This window comes from Sus scrofa, chromosome 6 (genome assembly GCF_054392235.1).
Source record: "Sus scrofa isolate SSC_HxYL_T2T_F1_AM1 chromosome 6, Sscrofa_HxYL_maternal_Yorkshire_Landrace_v2.0, whole genome shotgun sequence".
NCBI lineage: Eukaryota > Metazoa > Chordata > Mammalia > Artiodactyla > Suidae > Sus > Sus scrofa.
This window is the reverse complement of record NC_139388.1, coordinates 75,791,814-75,812,101: the sequence shown is the minus strand read 5'-3', so window position 1 is coordinate 75,812,101 and position 20,288 is coordinate 75,791,814. Positions and strand designations below refer to the sequence as shown.

At 48.7% G+C, this 20,288-nt stretch overlaps 1 protein-coding gene across 3 annotated transcripts in view; it reads left to right on the top strand.

Moving 5' to 3' along the window:
• The first annotated feature begins 1,711 nt into the window (after positions 1–1,711).
• Positions 1,712–20,288, top strand: part of EXOSC10 (exosome component 10) — a 23,408-nt gene continuing 4,831 nt past the window's right edge. Inside the window, exons 1-19 of one of the 3 annotated variants that reach the window (XR_014807052.1) lie at positions 1,712–1,835; positions 3,294–3,430; positions 4,355–4,478; positions 5,694–5,798; positions 6,367–6,532; positions 6,677–6,791; positions 9,089–9,164; positions 9,376–9,486; positions 10,217–10,360; positions 11,295–11,485; positions 12,654–12,810; positions 12,926–13,074; positions 13,252–13,302; positions 14,104–14,215; positions 15,537–15,762; positions 15,879–15,957; positions 16,048–16,154; positions 18,220–18,315; positions 18,653–18,727. Coding sequence is in view for 1 of the 3 variants with exons in the window: in XM_013998976.3 (XP_013854430.3) it covers positions 1,725–1,835; positions 3,294–3,430; positions 4,355–4,478; positions 5,694–5,798; positions 6,367–6,532; positions 6,677–6,791; positions 9,089–9,164; positions 9,376–9,486; positions 10,217–10,360; positions 11,295–11,485; positions 12,654–12,810; positions 12,926–13,074; positions 13,252–13,302; positions 14,104–14,215; positions 15,712–15,762; positions 15,879–15,957; positions 16,048–16,154; positions 18,220–18,315; positions 18,653–18,727 (2,157 nt within the window). In the remaining 2 variants the exon portion in view is untranslated. Of the gene's footprint in view, positions 1,836–3,293; positions 3,431–4,354; positions 4,479–5,693; positions 5,799–6,366; positions 6,533–6,676; positions 6,792–9,088; positions 9,165–9,375; positions 9,487–10,216; positions 10,361–11,294; positions 11,486–12,653; positions 12,811–12,925; positions 13,075–13,251; positions 13,303–14,103; positions 14,403–15,179; positions 15,763–15,878; positions 15,958–16,047; positions 16,155–18,219; positions 18,316–18,652; positions 18,728–20,288 lie in introns of all 3 variants that reach the window. The other 2 variants (XR_014807051.1, XM_013998976.3) reach the window with 2 other exon arrangements.

Genomic DNA, 20,288 nt, shown 5'->3' with positions numbered 1-20,288 from the left:
GATTAGACCCCTAGCCTGGGAACGGCCCTCAAAAGACAAAAGACGAAAAAAAAAAAAAATGTTAAAGCTGGGGAGTTCCCTGGTGGCTCAGCAGGTACATCCAGTGTTATTACTGCTGTGGTGAAAGTTCAATCCCGGGCCCAGGAACTTCTGCATGCTGCAGATGAGGCCAAAAATAAATAAATAAATAAAAATACCTAGTTTCAGGAGTTTCTTGGTGGCTCAGCAGATTAAGGATTTTGTGTTGCTACTACTGTGGAGCAGGTTCAATTCCTGGCCTGGAAACTTCCACAAGTCACAAGTGTGGGAAAAGAAAAAAAAAAATTCTGGAATTCCTGTTGTGGCTCAGCAGTAATGAGGCCGACTAGTATCCAAGAGGATGTGGGTTTGATTCCTGGCCTCACTCAGTGAGTGGGGGATCCAGCATTACCATGAGTTGTGGTATGGGTCCAGATGCAGCTCGGATCTGGCCTTGCTGTGGCTGTGGTGTAGGCCAGCAGCTGCAGCTCCAATTCGATCCCTAGCCTGGGAACCTCCATAGCCCTAAAAAGCAAAAAAAAAAAAAAAAAAAAAAAAAAAATCTCAACTCCATCTCATAGCACCTGTGTGACTTTGGACAAGTTACTTAATCTCTGTGCTTATTTCCTCCTCTGAAAGTATGGTCTACTCCCTAAGATTGTTTTGATGATGAGATTATCCATGTAAACCAATCAGTACAGCCTGACATGTGGTATTAGGCTGAACCATATGAAATAAGTGCTCCAAATATTAGCTGTTAAAATGAATTAGGCTAGGCCTTTGTTCTGCCAGGATACCTTTGTACCTGATTGCTGGGAAGAGTGAAAAACAAGTCTTCTGTTAATAGGATTTAAGCTAACATTTATTGAACACTTACTAAGCCAAACGGATTGTATTAAGCATGTGTCACCCCTGATCTTAGGAGAGAGGATACACCCTACCCAGCTTGGAACTCACTCCTGAAACCCACCCCCTGAGCTGCCTCAATCCCGTCTCCCTCCTAACAAGAGCTCAATCCCTCAAGAGAGGTTCCAGCGGTATAGATCCGGAGGAATATCTGGCTAGAGGAGCTGGAGAGCATTGGAGGTAAACACAGTGGGAGCACAGAGCGGGTATTTTCCGGTAGTTTACCTGTAAAGGGCAAGAAAAAACGTGATGGTGCCTGGGAGGAGTGTGGGGTTGAGTTTCCTGTTTTGTCTTTTTCTTTGGGAGAGATGCCGGTAAACTGGTAGGCTGCGAGGAGTGAACCAGCGGCGAGGAAAAAGATGACACAGAGAGGGGATGAAAGGAGCAAGACCTTCGTGGGGCGGGGAGCTGCCTTTATTTTGTTTGTTTGTTTGTTTGTTTGTTTGTTTTGCCTCGCCGGCCGGCATGTAAAAATTAGTTCCCAGGCTGGGATCAAACCCGCAACAACGCAGGATCCTTAACCCGCTGCACCACAAGGGAACTCTGGGAGGAGCTGGCCTTAATTAAGAATAACTGGATCCCCCAGGTCCCACCGAAAATCACTGGGTTGTTGGCATGAAATAATACGAGGTTAAAGAAAAACTCCGTGGGTGAGCTGCTCAGAACCGACACTGCGCCCCTCCACCCCAACTCACAGTCCTCCGCTCCCCACCAGGGACGGCGGCCTTTGCACATGCGCAGTTAGTACTCGTCGCGTTGGCCGAGGCAGTATCGCGAGAAAAGCCGTGAGAGCCGGAAAAATGGCGCCTCCCAGTCCCCGAGAGCCCAAGGCCCCGTCGGCGAAGAGCGCGTCCAAGTCTGATGGGGAGATGGTACTACCGGGCTTCTCGGACGCAGATAGCTTCGTGAAGGTGAGTTCGTGAGGCCTCGGGTGCTGCGGGAGCCGCTAGCGGCTGACTGGAGGCAGGCCTGGGCCCTCTCGGCGGCCAGCCGGCGGTACCCACGCCGCAGCGGAGCCCCGGGCTGGGGGCGGTCAAGGGGCCACTGCCCACTCCGGGCACAGTAGTCTGTCACTTCACCCTCTGGGGATGGGATCTCGCATGCGAACACTGAGGGACGCCCGACTTCCCAGGGTCCTTGCTTTGCCGTTTGGTCCTATGCTGGCCCACGTCTCCGCGTGGTGGGAAGGGCTTCCTTGTCATCCCGATGCCCCTAGTCCTCGCGACCTCAACCCCGCCCAGGCCTGAGCCACCCAGCCACGCCTCCGAAGAGATTCGGCCGCTTTAAGCTTCCCACGCTTGCCCGCGTCCTCCCTTCCCGCGGCGGGGACCGCCCTTCTTGCCTCCCCTGAAGTCCAGTCCTACATAATCCCAAACCCTAGCTGTAACATCATCTGTTACAGCTGCCACCGAGGGTCCCTCCTGTAGGTGCCATAGAACATTTATCAATGCTTCCATAGAGGAACACAGAAAAGAGTTTATTTAGACTAGTTTCTGGGCTACTAACCATGGTCCTGATTGTGCGGCTCGTTTGCTGCCACGTACCCGACCGTGGTTCAAGTTCCCACCTTTCTCTTCCTTTTTTTCCCCCTTGGAAAATATTTATTACACAACTCATAGTGATGTCGTCGGCCTTCGTATGACAAACCATCATTTACCTATGACAGTCCCTTCAGTTTTTTTTCTCATTCCCACACAACAATTAAAATAGAGACCTGCTTTGCCCTGACTGAACCATGAATACAAGCCCAGCTGTGGACAGTAGTGTAGGCATTATAAATTGGTCATCCAAAAGATCTAAAATATTCTTACATTGTTTTTAGATGTTTGCCCAAATGAAAACACAAAAATTAATTCCTGCAGAAAGCTCATGGATTTGAATTTGAGTAATAATAATAATAGTACTTATTAAATGAGCTAATAAGATCGCTGTCCTGAGTGATCTTATTATCTCATTTAATCCTCACAACAACTCTCTGGGGTGGGCAGACTCCATCTTTTATTATGCCTATTTGCAGAGGTTGGTACCAAGGTCCAAATAAATGAAATAACTTGCCGCAGGAGACAATCAATAGGTAGTAGAGCCAAGATTCAAACTCAGGCCATTTTGAATATTAGTCATATTGTATACATATTTGTTCTTTCTTTCCCAAGAAGGTAAGCTCCAAAGCTTGTTTTCGTGTTCACTATTGTATAGTAAAGGCTTGGGGTAAAATCAGCACTAAAAGAATATTTGTTGGGTGCGTGACAATTGGATACTTCATCTTCTAGCACAATTCAGTATATACAGTAGATCTTGAAAAAAGATGAGTTGCTAAATGAATGGTGATCCATGTCTAAAACGTGCTTGCTTTTTCTGGTTTTTGATAGTTCGCTCTTGGGTCAGTGGTGGCAGTCACCAAGGCCTCTGGGGGCCTTCCACAGTTTGGCGACGAGTATGATTTTTACCGAAGTTTTCCTGGCTTCCAAGCATTTTGTGAAACACAAGGAGACAGGTTGCTTCAGTGGTAAGTACTCCGTATTGTTTGCTCACGTTGAAAGAAATGAAGATAAAGAAGTCGATGATTTTTCCTGAGATTTGTTTTTTCTTAACCATAACTTTCTGTGCTTTAGAGCTATAAAATGTAGGAACAAGATAGTGGATTTTGATTAAGGAGATGTTACTTGGTAAATTTTGAGTTTTAACTTAAAAATGTAATGAATCTTCTTGAATTAATATTGGATTTGAAAACCTAGGCCCAAGATTCTTTTGCACACCTGTTTTTGCAGAGTCACAAGTATGACCTTTGTATTAATGCAGGCAGTACACAAATACTGATTTTGTTTAACTGTAGTTTGACAGAATTAGAGGATCTGTGTTTGATTTTTGTTAAAACAATGAATGCAGAGTACATTATTTGCATAGTATTTTAAGGTAAGCGTCAGGGTAATTTCTTTCACCCCTTCAGATAACAGATGAAGAAAATGAATCTCAGTGAGATTTAGTGAATTACCCAAGGCTGCGCTACTATCAGCAATGTTTTTTGTTGTAAGGATGCAGGTTTTATTAGTTTGACTAAAAAAAAGTAGGGGAGGTCCCATCGAGGCTCAGCAGTTAACAAACCCGACTAGTATTCATGAGGATTCGGCAGGTTCGATCCCTGGCCTCGTTCAGTGGGTTAAGGATCCGGCATTGCTGAGAGCTGTGGTGTAGGTCGCAGACTCGGCTCGGATCCCGAGTTGCTGTGGCTGTGGTGTAGGCCAGTGGCTACAGCTCCGATTCGACCCCTAGCCTGGGAACCTCTATATGCTGCCCATTCAGCCCTGAAAACGCAAAAAAGAAAAATAAAGTATTGCAGATAGTCCAAGCCAGGCCTTGGGAGCTTTTTCCCAGATTGTAAACAAATGAATAACAGTATATAAGCTGACTGCGGTTTTCCGGCCTTTCCCAGCATGAGCAGGGTGATGCAGTACCACGGGTGTCGAAGCAACATTAAGGACCGGAGTAAAGTGACTGAGCTGGAGGACAAGTTTGACTTGCTAGTTGACACCAATGACGTTATTCTGGAAAGAGTGGTGAGTATTTCCCCTTCCTCCTAGGATAACTGACAAATGAAGAGCTTTTGTATCCTTAAACATGAAAAGAACCCTGAGCACCTTAGGAAATGAAAAGAAAGGAAGGTTAGCATTTCTTGCCCATAACAACATTCCCTTCCTCTGCTGCAGCTGCCTTCACAATTGTCTTTAAACGTGTCACTTCAGAATATCACTGCCTAAGGAAAGCTTTTTTTTTTCCTTTCTAAGACCACACCTGTGGCGTATATATGGACATTCTCAGCCTAGGGGTTGAATGGGATCTGCCATTCTATGCCACAGCTGTGCCACAGCCAGACTATGCCACAGCCACACCAGATCCTTAAACCACTGAGCGGGGTCAGGGATCGAACCCAATATCTTCATGGACATTATGTTGGGTTCTTAATCCTCTGAGCCACAATGGGAACTCCAAGAAGCCTCATTAGAAATCTACCTTCCAGATTTGCAAATCCCATTTTACTACAAGAGAAGAGGCCTCTGGTTACAGAGCCCAACCAAACTTTAGTCTGTTTTTACGGTTCTCCCCAGTCTGCCAACCACGCAGACTTGCTCACCAGAGGGAGATGTGGATCATTCGATCTTGCTGACTGTCTGCTTGGCCTGATTCTATAGCAGAACATTACTCGGAAATATAAAACAAACCTGAGCCTCCGCAGGTGGCAGTCCTGCAGCTATTTAAATGGTGCTGTCCTGTCCGCGGGAGTCACCTCTTCCATGTGATTTCAGAGGCTCTCATATTTTATGATTTCAATTCCTGCCAGCTGCATTTGTCACCTGAATGCACCTCTGTTCATCGTGCCCAAACGGAGTCTCCACCTCTGCTTCTACAGTGCAGAGTAGATCAGGACACTCTACATACTATCCCTCTCTGTTTAGTAGATGCAGTCCAAGGTCTTTTGGATTATTGTGGTGGCCCACATCATACTGTTAAATCATTTTTGAGTTTTCTGCCCAGTGTGGAACTGTAAAGAGCAGTGATCAAGGGTTTGGAGTGGCTGATGACTGCCCTGTCTTTGAGCAAATCATGCTTGAAGTACTTGGGATGACCTCTGATCACCTCTCCTGCAGTGATCCGCTCTTAGACGTGTGTACCATCACATCATTCTCTGAATATGTTTCTTGTAAAAACTGGAGGTAATTTGCTCTATTAACCCCGAAAGGGAGATACTCAACTAATGCCTCTTCTGCTTTTAGGGCATTTTATTGGATGAAGCATCAGGTGTGAATAAGAATCAACAGCCCGTCCTCCCTGCAGGATTGCAGGTCCCCAAAACCATCGTGTCCAGCTGGAACCGTAAGGTAAGGGCCACTTTTCAGATTAACTCGAGCTTCTGTTGTCAGCTTAGTAGCAGGGCCTTTGCCCATTCTGATCTGCTTCTGTGTTCTGACTTCTTAGACACAGAATGGCCACTACCTAACTTGTTCTCATAAACAGACACAACCTAGTTATACCTGTTGGTCTACTTTGCACCCCCAGTCTCCCACGCACACACATACATTCTTAAACAAGTGGTCCTCGGGGAGTTTCCGTCATGGCTCAGAGGTTAACAAACCCAACCAGCATCCATGAGGACGCGGGTCTGATCCCTGTCCTCGCTCAGCGGGTTAAGGATCTGGTGTTGCCATGAGCTGTGGTGTAGGTCGCAGACAGAGCTCAGATCCCACGTTGCTGTGGCTCTGGCATAGGCCGGCGGCTATAGCTCCGATTCAGCTCCTAGTCTAGGAACCTCCATATGCCACCAGTGCAGCCCTAAAAGACAAAAAGACCAAAAAAAAGTGGTCCTTGGAAGGTATAAATTGGAATTTACTAACTTTCCTAATTCATCAAGTTGCTGTGCTATAAAGTATTTATATTTGTTAATCACAGGCAGGAGAATATAGCAAAAAAACAAAATCTGAAACTTTCCGGCTGCTTCATGCAAAAAACATCATCCGACCTCAGCTTAAATTCCGAGAGAAGATTGACAATTCCAACACGCCATTTCTTCCTAAAATCTTCATCAAGCCCAATGCTCAGAAACCTCTCCCTCAGGGTGAGTGGTGCCAGCTCTGCCCCACAAAGAGAAATGAAGGGGGAAGGGTCTCCCTCCCGCCTTCCTTTCTTCCTTCCGGGTCAGCGAGTTAACTCGCTACGACTAGGCAAGAAGTGAGCATGCTTTTTCTCTGCTTGGATCCAGCTCTCTCTAAGGACAGGCGGGAGCGCCCACAGGACCGGCCCGAGGACTTGGATGTGCCCCCTGCCCTGGCAGATTTCATCCATCAGCAGAGGACCCGGCAGGTGGAGCAGGACATGTAAGTGTTCACCTGGCCGAGTTTTCACTCTGTCACTTCTATAAAGTGTGTAAATGACAGCCGATGCCGAGGGCTGGGTGACTCTTCATTTTGTCCTGAACCGGGTCTTATCCGTTAAACCCCCTGCTTGTGTTCTCTGAGGGCCTCTCACAGGCATCGGCTCGAGTCCTACTCATGAGTCCTTCTCACACAGTCCTGAGAGGCGCCATTTGCTCTCGTCTTTATCGTACAGATGAAAAAGCAAAATCAGAGATGCCAACTTCCTACAGAACTAGAACTTTAAACCCAAGTTTTCTTCAAAGTGTCCTTCCCTTTGCACCGCTCTGCCATCTCTTTGGGCGGAGGGGGCTCACCCAGTAAAGGCAGGCTCACTAATGTGCTCAGTGTATTAGTGGAAAAGCCATTTCTCACTGGCAGTATAAGCATCGTGGAAAACCTTTTTGTCCAACAGACAAAAAGAACTTGCCTTCAGTGTACAGAAAACAATGACGGAAAGCTGTCAGCGCTGGTCTTCTCACACGCAGCCTGTCTGAGCGTTCATGCCTTCAGCCCCGCCCCTGCTCTGTGAGGCCACCAGCTGAGTGCTAGAGACATAAAGGTGGTGAGGGGGTTCACGTCGTGGCGCCGTGGTTAACAAATCCGACTAGGAACCATAAGGTTGCGGTTTCGATCCCTGGCCTTACTCAGTGGGTTAAGGATCCAGAGTTGCCGTGAGCTGTGGTGCAGGTTGCAGACATGGCTTGGATCCCGTGTGGCTGTGCCTGTGGCGTAGGCCGGCATCTGCAGCTCCAATTAGACCCCTGGCCTGGGAACCTCCATATGTCACAGGAGTGTCCCTAGAAAAGGCAAAAAAAAAGACAAAAAAAAAAAGAAAAGTGATGAAAGGTGGCCTTGGAGTTCCCCAGTGGTGCAGGTTAAGCATCTGGCATTGTCACTACTGTGGCTCAGGTTGCTGCTCTGGCGCAGGTTCAATCCCTGGCCCAGAACTTCTGTGTGCCTTGGGTGAGGTCAAAAGAAAGAAAGGCGGCCTGCCCTTGAGGAACTCAGAGAGTAGGATTTTTATGCAAGTATCTGACAGAAGGACAGAAAAAACTGCGGCATTTAGTATGCGAGGTATCTGCTCCATCCTCTTGCCTCACAGATGCGTTGTCCCACACCACAGGGAATCGTATGTTTCACCTTTCCACATCATCCACAGTGGCAGCCATGTAGAATTTTGGAAGTCAATGCTCAAATCTTTATAAATGAATAGATTTCGAATTATACTTGAGGATGAACAAGCACCACCTAATTTTTTTTTTTTTTTTTTTTTTTTTTTTTTTTTTTTTGTCTTTTTGCTATTTCTTTGGGCCACTCCTGCGGCATATGGAGGTTCCCAGGCTAGGGGTCGAATCGGAACTGTAGCTGCCAGCCTACGCCGGAGCCACAGCAACGCGGGATCCGAGCCGCATCTGCAACCTAACACCACAGCTCACGGCAATGCCGGATCGTTAACCCACTGAGCAAGGGCAGGGATCGAACCCGCAACCTCATGGTTCCTAGTCGGATTCGCCAACCACTCCGCCACGACGGGAACTCCCTAATTTTTTTTTTTTTGTCTTTTTTTTTTTTTTGTCTTTTCTATGGCCACATCACGGCATATGGAGGTTCCCAGCCTAGGGATCAAGTCAGAGCTGTAGCCACCGGCCTATGCCAGAGCCACAGCAACATAGGATTTGAGCTGCGTCTGTGACCCACACCACAGCTCACAGCAATGCCGGATCCTTAACCTGCTGAGCCAGGCCAAAGATCAAACCCTTAACCTCATGGTTCCTAGTCGGATTCGTTAACCACTGAGCCACGATGGGAACTCCCCTAATTTTTTTTTTTTTTTTTTTTTTTTGGTGCACTTGAATTGTCATTGGAACAATGATGCTTTTTAAAGAGAAAGTACTTCCACAATGGTCTTTTCTTGTTTGTTTTTACAAATTGGATTAAATCAGCTGTTCTTGGAGTTCCCGTCCCCATTGTGGCTCAGCGGAAACAAATCTGACTAGTATCCATGAAGATGCAGGTTCAATCCCTGGCCTTACTCAGCGGGTTAAGGATCCGGCATTGCTGTGAGCTGTGGTGTAGATTGCAGACGTGGCTAGGATCTGGCGTTGCTGTAGCTGTGGCCCTAGGCCAGTGGCTACAGCTCCAATTCGACCCCTAGCCTGGGTACCTCCATGTGCTCCATAATAAAAGATGAAGTGATGGTCCGTTCTCGAATCATGGAATTAATCAATAGGATTTTTCTGGTTGTTTTATTGATTCAGGTTTGCACATCCTTATCAGTACGAACTGGATCACTTCACTCCACCAGAGTCAGTCCTTCAGAAGCCAGAACCTCAGGTTAGTGCCCAGCCTCAGCTGATGGGTGGTAACCGAGTAGCCCAGAAGCACCAAATACATATTAGTGGATGTAATTCTGCCTTTCCTTCGATACTTTTAAAGTAGAAGGTTATGCCTTTGGATCATTTCTTGAACTCATGATTCACTTTGTACTTTAGTGAAAGAGGGCTATTAATGGTCTCCTCTTTCTGCCTGCGCTTTGGTGACACAGTTATACAGACCTGTAGAAGAGACCCCCTGCCATTTTGTGTCCTCGCTGGATGAGCTAGTGGAACTCAACGAAAAGCTCCTGAAGTGCCAGGAATTTGCCGTAGACTTGGAGGTAACGTAACAAACCACCTTGAGTGAAAATAAATAATGTTTACATTTTCTGTGAGTTCACCTACTCAAGAAGTATAAAAGTAATACTAGTTTAAATCTTTTTTTTTTTTTCTTTTGGTAAAAATTAATCACCTTAATTTGCTTTAAAACTAACTTTTCAGGGAGTTCCCCGTGGTGGTGCAGCGGTTAACGAATCCGACTAGGAACCATGAGGTTGCGGGTTCGATCCCTGCCCTTGCTCAGTGGGTTAAAGATCTGGCGTTGCCGTGAGCTGTGGTGTAGGTCGCAGACGCGGCTCGGATCCCGCGTTGCTGTGGCTCTGGCGTAGGCTGGTGGCTACGGCTCCAATTAGACCCCTAGCCTGGGAACTTCCATATGCCGCGGGAGCGGCCCAAGAAATGGCAAAAAGACAAAAAAAAAAAAAAAAAAAAAAAAAAACGAGTTCCCGTCGTGGCGCAGTGGTTAGCGAATCTGACTAGGAACCATGAGGTTGCGGGTTCGATCCCTGCCCTTGCTCAGTGGGTTAAGGATCCGGCGTTGCCGTGAGCTGTGGTATAGGTCGCAGACGCGGCTCGGATCCCGAGTTGCTGTGGCTCTGGTGTAGGCCGGTGGCTACAGCTCCGATTCGACCCCTAGCCTGGGAACCTCCATATGCCGTGGGAGCAGCAAAATCAGTAGCGATGAGCCTGGTAAAATCCATTTTTCCTGCTCTCCCTCTGCCTGCGTCTCAGCACCACTCTTATAGGAGCTTCCTGGGGCTCACCTGCCTGATGCAGATTTCCACCCGCACAGAAGACTTCATCATTGACACCCTGGAGCTTCGCAGTGACATGTACATTCTCAACGAGAGCCTCACAGACCCAGCTATTGTCAAGGTCAGCCAGCCTTTTCCCACTCTTGCCAGTGCGTGCAAGATCCGAGTGCTTTTCAGTTTACTATTTTCATTATTTCAACACAGACCCAGGAAAGTTGAAGAAATCTTTGTGGAAGTTCCCGCTGTGGCTCAGGGGTAACAAACTTGACTAGTGTCCATGAGGATACAGGTTCAATCTGTGGCCTTGCTCAGTGGGTTAAAGATCTAGCATTGTTGTGAGCTGTGCTGTAGGCCAGCAAAAGCTCCAATTTAACCCCTATCCCGGGGACTTCCATATGCCGAAGATAGGGCCCTAAAAAAAAAAAAAGAAAGAAAGAAAGAAATCATTGTGATTTCTCAGACTAGGGCACCATGTGTTAAACTGCTTATGTTTCTGAATCTCTGTGAGAACAGCTAAGACTAAGATCGTTACCATCCAGAAAAAAACGTTAAATCGCTTGAATAACTGCTGCAGAGAGCCCAGGTTGTCAAGGTTGTTTGGACTTATGATTACCTTTGGAGCTAGTAAAGCAGCTTTCTTAGAATCATTGGCTGGGAGCAGTTAAGAGTATGCAATTGGAGGGAGTTCCCATTGTGGCTCAGTGATAATGAATGTGACTAGTATTCATGAGGATGTAGGTTTGATCCCTGGCTTCCCTCAGGGGGTTAAGGATCCAGCATTGCCATGAGCTGTGGTGTAGGTCCAAGACACGGCTCGGATCCTGGATCCCATGTTGCTGTGGCTGTGGCATAGGCCGGCAGCTACAGCTCCAATTCGACCTCTAGCCTGGGAACTTCCATGTTCTGCGGGAGCGGCCCTAGAAAGAAAAAGAAAAAAAAAAAAACCTGAACCCATCTTAATCTTTATAGTGGCTTCTGATTCCCGTGGGGCAGAGGTCATTTCAGAGCACAGCGGCTTGTGCCACGGTTCCGCATGACGGTGGTTTTGCTTTCAGGTCTTCCACGGGGCTGATTCCGACATCGAATGGCTGCAGAAGGACTTCGGGTTGTACGTGGTGAACATGTTTGACACCCACCAGGCAGCACGCCTTCTCAACTTGGGCCGGCACTCCCTCGACCACCTGCTGAAGCTCTACTGCAGTGTGGAATCCAACAAGCAGTATCAGCTGGCTGACTGGAGAATACGGTCAGTTCGTTCTTCCCGGAGAAGGAGGGATGGAGAGGGGAGGACGGCCTGGGTGTTTGTTCACCTCCCACCCCGGGGACCTGCCTTCCGCCTATAATACTGTTTGAATCTTGCGTTGAATGTTGTTGGGCTTTTCTCCAGTTGCTTTGAGTGGCACAGGCACAACTGGAAGTTTGAGAATCACGGGACATTTACATTAGGCTGATTATCTTACCTAGAGTGAAATATCCATACATTTAAGTTGAGTTCTGTAAGGTGAGGAACTTAAGAGGTAAAAAACAGATTGGTTAGGAGTTCCTGCTGTGGCGCAATGGGATCAGCAGCTGCTTGGGAACCCAGAGACTCAGGTTCTATCCCTGGCCCAGCACAGTGGGTTAAGGATCCCAGCGTTGCTGCAGCTGCAGCTCAGGTCCCAGCTGTGGCTTAGATCTGATCCCTGGCCTGGGAGCTCTATATGCTGCAGGGCAGCCAAAAAAAGAAAAAAAAAGAAAAAACAGACTGGTTAAAAAGAAATGCTTTATATCCTAAATAACTCCTACTTAAATAAGAGAACTACTGTCTTAAATAAACCAGCAAACAGATATGACATTGGGCTTCATGGAAAGAGTAGTTGAAAGAGCCATGCCATGTCAGCATGCGTCCATGCCACTCTCTTGTTTGAAACTCAGATCTCCCCAGCAGGGATGCTGGTATGTGTGTGTGTGAGATGACCTCCCATGGGGTGAGCGGGTCTAAGGTACAGAGTTGGCTTCACTTTCTAAGCAGTGTTTACTATAAGACTGGAGCAGAGTCTGGCCACACTTTGTGGGGTGCTTGCTCAGCTAGGTCATTTTCAGATGGCTGGCCTCCTCTCTGAGGCTGCCGCTGTTGTATGGAGAAGCACCAGGCTTTTCTCCTGTCATTTAACCCTTGCCATGTGCCAAACACTGGGCTGAGATTCAGACTCGGCACGACGGGGCCCTTATTTTTAACCGTTATCATTACCCTGTCACCCTTTCTGCCCAGCTGTGAAAAGAACAGCTTGTCGTATGAAGATGCTGGAGGTGCTGATGGAACTGTAGCATTGGCTGTGAGAGAATCTGATGCCAGAAGGAAGCAGAAACGGCTGAGCGCCCACAGAGCAGACGAGGTAAATTGCCACTCCTGACGTGCTCTGTTGCAATTCTAGGCCTCTGCCTGAGGAGATGCTCAGCTACGCCCGAGATGACACTCACTACCTGCTCTACATCTACGACAAGATGAGGCTGGCACTGTGGGAGCGAGGCAACGAGCAGCCCGCGCAGCTGCAGGTGGTGTGGCAGCGGAGCAGGGACATCTGCCTCAAGGTACACGGCTTCTGCTCACGTCCTCGTTCTTTGCTTTGCTCTTAAGATTCATGAAAAGAGCCCAGGGCACAACACTGACTCCCACTGACCTGGAATAATCTCTGATATCTTGCAGAAATTCATCAAACCTATCTTCACAGACGAGTCTTACCTTGACCTGTATAGGAAGCAAAAGAAGCATCTCAACACCCAGCAGTTGACAGCCTTTCAGCTGCTGTTTGCCTGGAGGGACAAAACAGCCCGGAGGGAAGATGAGAGTTACGGGTAAGGGACTAGAGAGTCTTAACACTTGCTTCCTGTCGGAGCAGGTCTGGTAAGGAGGAAATACTGGACGTTTTTTCCTTTCTGCAATGAAAGTTGGTTATAGTCTCCTGGGGTCACAGTGTACGATGGAACTTGCTGGCTGAAGTGAATGTGAGCCTGTTGTGTGTTTCATTCCAGATATGTCCTGCCAAACCATATGATGCTCAAGATAGCTGAAGAGCTACCCAAGTAAGTGAGAGCTGGTTCACATGTGACTTTCTCAGTAGAAGAATTTTGTCTTTCAAAACCAAGCTTCTCTGATTGTTCTTATCTCAAGGCTGTTTACAGAGAAGATTAGTGCTCTGAGGAAGTTAGCAGGTCCCAGGAGCACAGAACCTCAGCCCTTGGGGTGCCAGTTAGGAAGTAAAGCTTCTGAACTGGAACTGTGTCAGTGATTGTGCCTTGTACTGAGTCTCATGTAAGTCTCTGAGCCCATTGCATCCTCAGACTCTCATCTGTACCTTCTTCCAAGTTAAGGCAGCTCACAATTTTAGGTGTTAACTGAAGTGTAAGTAAAGAATCAAATTCCTGGAGTTCCCATCATGGCTCAGTGGTTAACGAATCCACCTAGGAACCATGAAGTTGTGGGTTTGATCCCTGGCCTCCCTCAGTGGGTTAAGGATCTGGTGTTGCGGTGAGCTGTGGTGTAGGTCACAGACACGGTTCAGATCCCGCATTGCTGTGACTCTGGTGTAGGCCGGCGGCTCCAGCTCCAATTAGACCCCTAGCCTGGGAACCTCCATGTGCCACAGGTGTGGCCCTAGAAAAGACCAAAAAAAAAAAGAAATCCACTTCCTAATGAAGTTAGCAGAGCTGTGGCCCCTGTGTTAGCGGGGCAGCCGTAGGAGCGAGCTTGTGCAGGGGCAGCTGACCGTGTTTCCCTAGTCTTCACCTGAGCTATCGCACCATGGGTTTGCCTGGTCCCAGTTCTCTTCTGCAGCCTTGGAGGGCTGCGGTTCGTCAGTGATGAGTGTTCTCGTTTGTCCTCAGGGAGCCTCAGGGCATCATAGCGTGCTGTAACCCTGTGCCACCTCTTGTACGACAGCAGATCAATGAAATGCATCTTTTAATCCAGCAGGCTCGAGAGATGCCCCTGCTCAAGGTAAGAGGCTCTTCTGCCAGGTGTTCCCAACGCAGCTGGTTCTCAGCTCTGTCTGCTGACCTCTTACTTCTTACTCCTTATGGTCTGCTACCTGCGTGAGCTGGTCTCCACTCTACAACACCCTGGGGGTGGAGTTCCCTGGTGGCCTAGGGGTTAAGAATTCGGCATGGTCACTGCTATGGCTCAGGTTCGATCCCTGGCCTGGGAACTTCCATGTGCCATGGGCATGGCCAAAACAAAATAAATACATCAATAACTCCCAAGGAAATACTATGGTTTGAGAAGTCCAGTGGGTGTGTCTTTATGATAGTCACAAACTAAAGCTCATCCTTCTTTTCTCATGACCTTATCTTTGATAATCCAGTGGCAAGTAATGTCTGAGACTGGGCCGCTCAGCAGACGCAGTTTGGATCCTGCATTGCTGTGGCTCTGGTGTAGGCCGGCAGCTACAGCTCTGATTTGACCCCTAGCCTGGGAACCTCCAGACGCCATGAGTGTAGCCAAAAAGCAAAAAAAAAGGAAAAAAAGGACAGGTATAAGAAGCATCTTCAAAAGAAGAGAGATGGGACTTAATGACAGATGGTGACAGTGGCTGTTGTTTCTTTTTGAGCCCATGCTGAATGGCGAGTGGATTTGGAGGTGACACAATGGAGTCAGGGACCACCCACTCCCTATTTAAAACCGAGGTGACGGGGACATGGGATCCGTGCATGGAAAAGGGGAGTTCAGAGAGAGGCACTGTGAAGGAGGTGCTGGAGTTTCACCAAACACAGAGGAAAGCGGGGTGCTCAGCCCATCGTTCAGATCCATGCACCTGAGCATGTGTGTGACACGTGGGTACATGCACACCAGCTCGTGTCTGTGTGCGTCTGCTCTTGGGTAGATAATACAGTATGTTCAGGTAGATTTGCATGTTTTGTTATTTTTTGGCCACGCCCAAGGCATACAGAAGTTGCCAGGCCAGGGATTGAACCAGAGCCACAGCAGGGACAACCCTGAACCCTTAATCTCTAGGCTACCAGGGAACTCCTGATTTGTGTTTTATCGAGGCAGTTAATGTTTCCCCTCAGTGGTGGTGAATCATGTTTGTAATTTTTTGAAAAATTGGTGATCTTAGAAGACTTAAAATCAACTCCTTTGCAGTGAAAAATGAGAGAACACATTTACTGTCTTCATGTTAAAATTCCCTTCTTAGCTGCGTAGTGTTTCCAGGTAAAAGGAGCGATGCTGGCGACGGGAGCAGAATCGTGGTCAGGCTCCTTGGAGTCCTTCTGTGTTGTGCCTCATGGTGATGAAGGGTTTTATTCTTTCATCCGACAAGTGGTTATTGAGCCCTGCGTGATTACAGCACCAGGCGCTGGAGGGATGAAGGGAGGAAGGAAAGTCTCTGGGCTCTTGAGAAACACAGTCTAGTGAAGCGACTCGTCTGCCACGGGGGAAACGTGTGTCATCAAGTACGGGAACTTTCCTCGCAGTCTCTTTGTTTTGCTCTCTAGTCTGAAGTTGCAGCGGGAGTGAGGAAGAGCGGACCCCTGCCCAACCCTGAGGTAGAGTGCCGCGGCGGTCATCGAGGCTTTGGGGGGAGACGTGGGTCAAGGCCAGCGCGGCCTTAACCTCCCAGACCCACACCGGTGCCTGACACGCGGCTCTCTTTCTGCTGCAGAGATTGGAGAATGTTCTCTTTGGCCCTCACGACTGTTCCCACACCCCGTCCGACGGCTATCCTCTCACCCCGACCAGCGGTAAGGAAGAGCCCTCTGGAACATTCTGGGAGGCCGGGGCTGTCCCGTGTGCAGTCGTTGGGCTTTGACGTGCTGACCTCTGCACTGCAGGGCCCGCGGCAGTGCAGGCCCGGGGCCTTCTCCCTGCCGGAGAGGAAGAGGAGGCCCTGCTGGACACCAGATGCCTCATCGCCACCGCTGTCATCACATTGTTTAACGTGAGTCACACCCGACGAGCAGGTGACAGACCCGAGGGGATTTAATGGGTTTATCTGGGCTGCGGCCACCTTTGCGCCCAACACCGGAAGCAAAAGCCTCCGTGGCAGTGGGAGGCCTGGAGGCCATTGGCAAGATGGCGTTGGCTGCCCTGACGAGGGCGCCCGTGAGGTGGTGGGGTCTGTGTGAGCTCTGCCTGAGGAAATCCTCGGGGAGGGTGGACGTCCCACCAGTGACCCGCAGGGAGGTGGTCTCGGGCTGCAGTGACACCTAAGCTTTCCCCAAATTTCCTCGGCCCAGGGGCAGTTCACCCTGATTCCCAGAAGGGGTGGAGCGAGCTCTCTGGTGACAGGAGCCTGAGTGCTGTGTTTACCTTCCTGACGAACCCCTGCGTTATCTATGTGTGCTTTGGATGAAAAGGTCTGCTCATTAGAGGAAGCAGGCAGCAGGAGGCACCAGGATGTGGGTAGGGCCTCGCTTCCTGTCCCAGAGAGGAGCTGAGTCCTGTAGGCAGTGACTCCGTCCAGGTTGCAGCCCAGCCTGGCCCAGGAGGGCTAGGCTCCTGGCGTCTGTGTTGGGACGCCAGAAGGCATCCCAGTCTAGCCCACCCAGCGCATCTCCTTTCTGCCAGTAGCTTCTGCTGCAGGTTCTGGCAAAGGGAGACTGGGTTCATTTGCTGGTCAGGAAAGACAAAGGGGAAACAGACAAAACTGAATATCACACCCAACGGATGTGATAGAAAGGGAAAATTATAATTTCTGAAAAGGAGGAACATGAGAGAAGCAAGGATACTCTCCAGGTGGATAAAGACAGTGTCAAGCTTAGCAAGTGTTCAGATGGTAAGAAGCAGGCTGGTTCTGTAGGTCCCAGGGGCAGCTTTCATAGCTGGGGCATCCTGCTCGCTCGCGTACTGGGCCAAGGCCAGGGCAGCGAAGTGCAGCCTGCAAAATGCACCACCTGGGAGTGAACTTCCTTTTCCGTGTCATTACCTGCATCAGCCTTGCTTCACTAACTCGTGAGACAAGAGGCCTGGGAGCTTTAGTTGAGTTCACTGAGCCACCAAGGTGATTGGGCAGCTAAAGGTGGGAGCTTGCCTGGCCTAAAGCCGACTCCACCTCTCTACCCATAGTGCTCTGTACTCCATAGGTTGTAAGGACACAGGGAGAATTCATTGATTAAATAAATACGCATTATGGAGTTCCCATCATGGCACAGTGGTTAACGAATCCGACTAGGAACCATGAGGTTGAGGGTTCGATCCCTGCCCTTGCTCAGTGGGTTAATGTTCCGGCCTTGCCTTGAGCTATGGTGTAGGTCGCAGACGCGGCTCGGATCCCATGTTGCTGTGGCTCTGGTGTAGGCCGGCAGCTACAGCTCCGATTCAACCCCTAGTCTGGGAACCTCCATATGCAGCGGGAGCAGCCCTAGAAAAGACAAAAAATAAATAAATAAATAAATATGCATTAAACACCCTACTGCATGCTATCACAGGCTGTTACACTACCTTTGACATAGGGGAAGCTTTAAAAAAATGAGCTGTAATTAGTGTAGTTGTCAATCAACCATACCTCAATTTTTTTTTTAACCTCAATTTTTTAACTTAAATGTTTAAAAGTTTTATATAAAGTCACCAGCGGAGTTCCCTGATGGCTCAGCAGATTAAGGAGCAAGCATTGTCACTGCTGTGCACAGGTTTTCTCCCTAGCCTGGGAAGTTCTGCATGCCACAGGCACAGGCAAAAAAATAAAAAGCCAGAGTCAGCTGTTATTACTGTTAACTCTGGTTCCTCTCGCTTGCATCCTTTTTTTCCTTTCTTTCTCTTACAGCTGCCCCCTGGCATATGGAAGTTCCCAGGCCAGGGATTGAATTAGTGCCACAACTGTGACCTATGCTGTCGCTGCGGCCACACCAGATCCTTTAAACCACTTGTGCTGGGCTGGGAATTGAACTCAAGCCTCCGCAGCAACCTGAGCCATTGCATTTGGATTCTTAACCTACAGCAGGAACTCCCTTGCTTAACGTCATAAAATGGTAACAGTCGTAACTGATCGTTCGCTGTTCCTGCAGGAACCTAGTGCTGAAGAAAATGGAAAGCGTCCATTAACAGTGGCACAGAAAAAAGCCCAGAACATAATGGAGTCCTTTGAGAATCCATTTAGGATGGTAAGTAACGGCTGTGTGTGCTGAGGGCTGACAGACCTGCAGAGGGCTGGCAGCCGTGGTGCCTCTGGCCCGGGAAGGAAGGTGCACGTTTTCAGAGACGGGAAGCCTGGACACCGTGAGGTCATCCCTGGCAGCCGGTTGAGACCGGAGGCAGGTCTTCTGAGAGGAAGCCAACAGGAAGACCTCACCAGAGGGCTGGCAGCGGTGGGCCGGTGGCCACTTGGCCTTGAGGCCTCCTAAGACGGAGCCAGCAAAAAAACCCCCATCTCCGTGCCACTGAGCTCTGGGTCCAGGCTGCCTGGTTCAGCATTTAACGTGACTGTTTCCGCTCCTCCAGTTCCTGCCTTCCTTGGAACACCGGGCTCACATCTCTCAGGCAGCCAAGTCTGATCCCTCCTCGAAAATCTTTGAAGTAAGTGGATTTGTCAGCCTTTCTGAGAGTGACTTTCTAAGAAAAAGGGACTGCCTAATGTCTTAAGTCAGGTTTCTGTGTTAATAAGCCCATCTGTGAACCTTCCTGAAAATGAATAAAGGAAACGCTTCCTACACAAGCATTGTTTCCAGAGAGAGGAGCCAACATTAATTTTAATCAGTATTTGGGAACTTTTTTTTCCCCTCATTTTATAGCTGCACCCATGGCGTCTGGAAGTTCCCAGGCCAGAGATTGACTCCAGGCTGTGGCTGCAGCCCTGCACCTATGGTGTAGGTCACAAACGCGGCTCGGATCTGGGGTTGCTGAGGCTGTGGTGTAGACCATGGCTGCAGCTCTGTTTTGACCCCTAGCCTGGGAACCTCTGTATGCCTCAGGTACGGCCCTAAAAAGACAAAAACAAAAAACAAAAACAGATCTTTGGTTTCAGTTTTGGGGTTTTTGTTGTTTTCTTCTTTTCCAAATCCTTCCGTATCTTTGTTACCATGGGTATAGCCTTATTTGGCAAGAACATCAAATATTTTTTTTCTTCGTTAATTTTTATTTATTTATATTTTTATTACTTATTTTTTATTTTTTGTCTTTTTAGGGCTGCACCCACGGCGTATGGAAGTTCCCAGGCTAGGGGCCATTTGGAGCTATAGCTGCTGGCCTACACCACAGCTCCCAGCAACAGCAACACCGGATCCTTAACCCACTGAGCAAGGCCAGGGATCGAACCAGCAACCTGGTCGGATTTGTTTCCGCTGCACCACGATGGGATCTCCGGTTTTGGGGGTTTTTTAATTGAAGTTTTAAATACTGTAAATCACACGGATATTAAATGTAAGGTTTGATGCAGTTTCACATGTGCGTGCTACTTTAAGGCTTTTCAAAGTGACAGCTTAAACTTTAAAACTCTCTGTCTCATATCGGGCAGTCTGTTTTTAGCAGCGCTGTGGATAACACACCTTCCCTGATCCCCGTGAGATGTTCTCCTGGGATCCGTTATGTTCCTTCTCTGTTCAGAGCCGGCTTCCCACCCCGTTAGGCACACCCGGCAGCCATCCCTCCCTTACCGTGCTTAGCTTCCTATTACCTGGGTGGGCTCTGAGGTCACAGATAAATGAGGTGTCTTAAAGCAGCACATCAGGGGAGTTCCTGTTTTGGTGCAGTGGAAACAAATCTGACTAGTATCCATGAAGATGCAGGTTCGATCCCTGACCTTGCTCAGTGGGTCAGGGATCTGGTGTTGCTGTGAGCTGTGGTGTAGGTCGCAGATTCGGCTTGGATCTGGCGTTGCCGTGAGCTGTGGTGTACGACAGTGGCTGTAACTCCAATTTGACTCCTAGCCTGGGAACCTCCATATGCCGTGGGTGTGGCCCTAAAAGCAAAAAAAAAGGAAGCAGCAGCACATCCGATTTGCAGGATTCCCCCACTTCCATCACCACCATTTATTAACCATGTCCCTTGCGTAAGTTAGTTAGCTTCTCCGTCCCTGTTTCTTGTCTGTAAAGCGGGGGTGGTGATAATACCTTTGTCCCAGGATTCTAGAAGGGCTGAA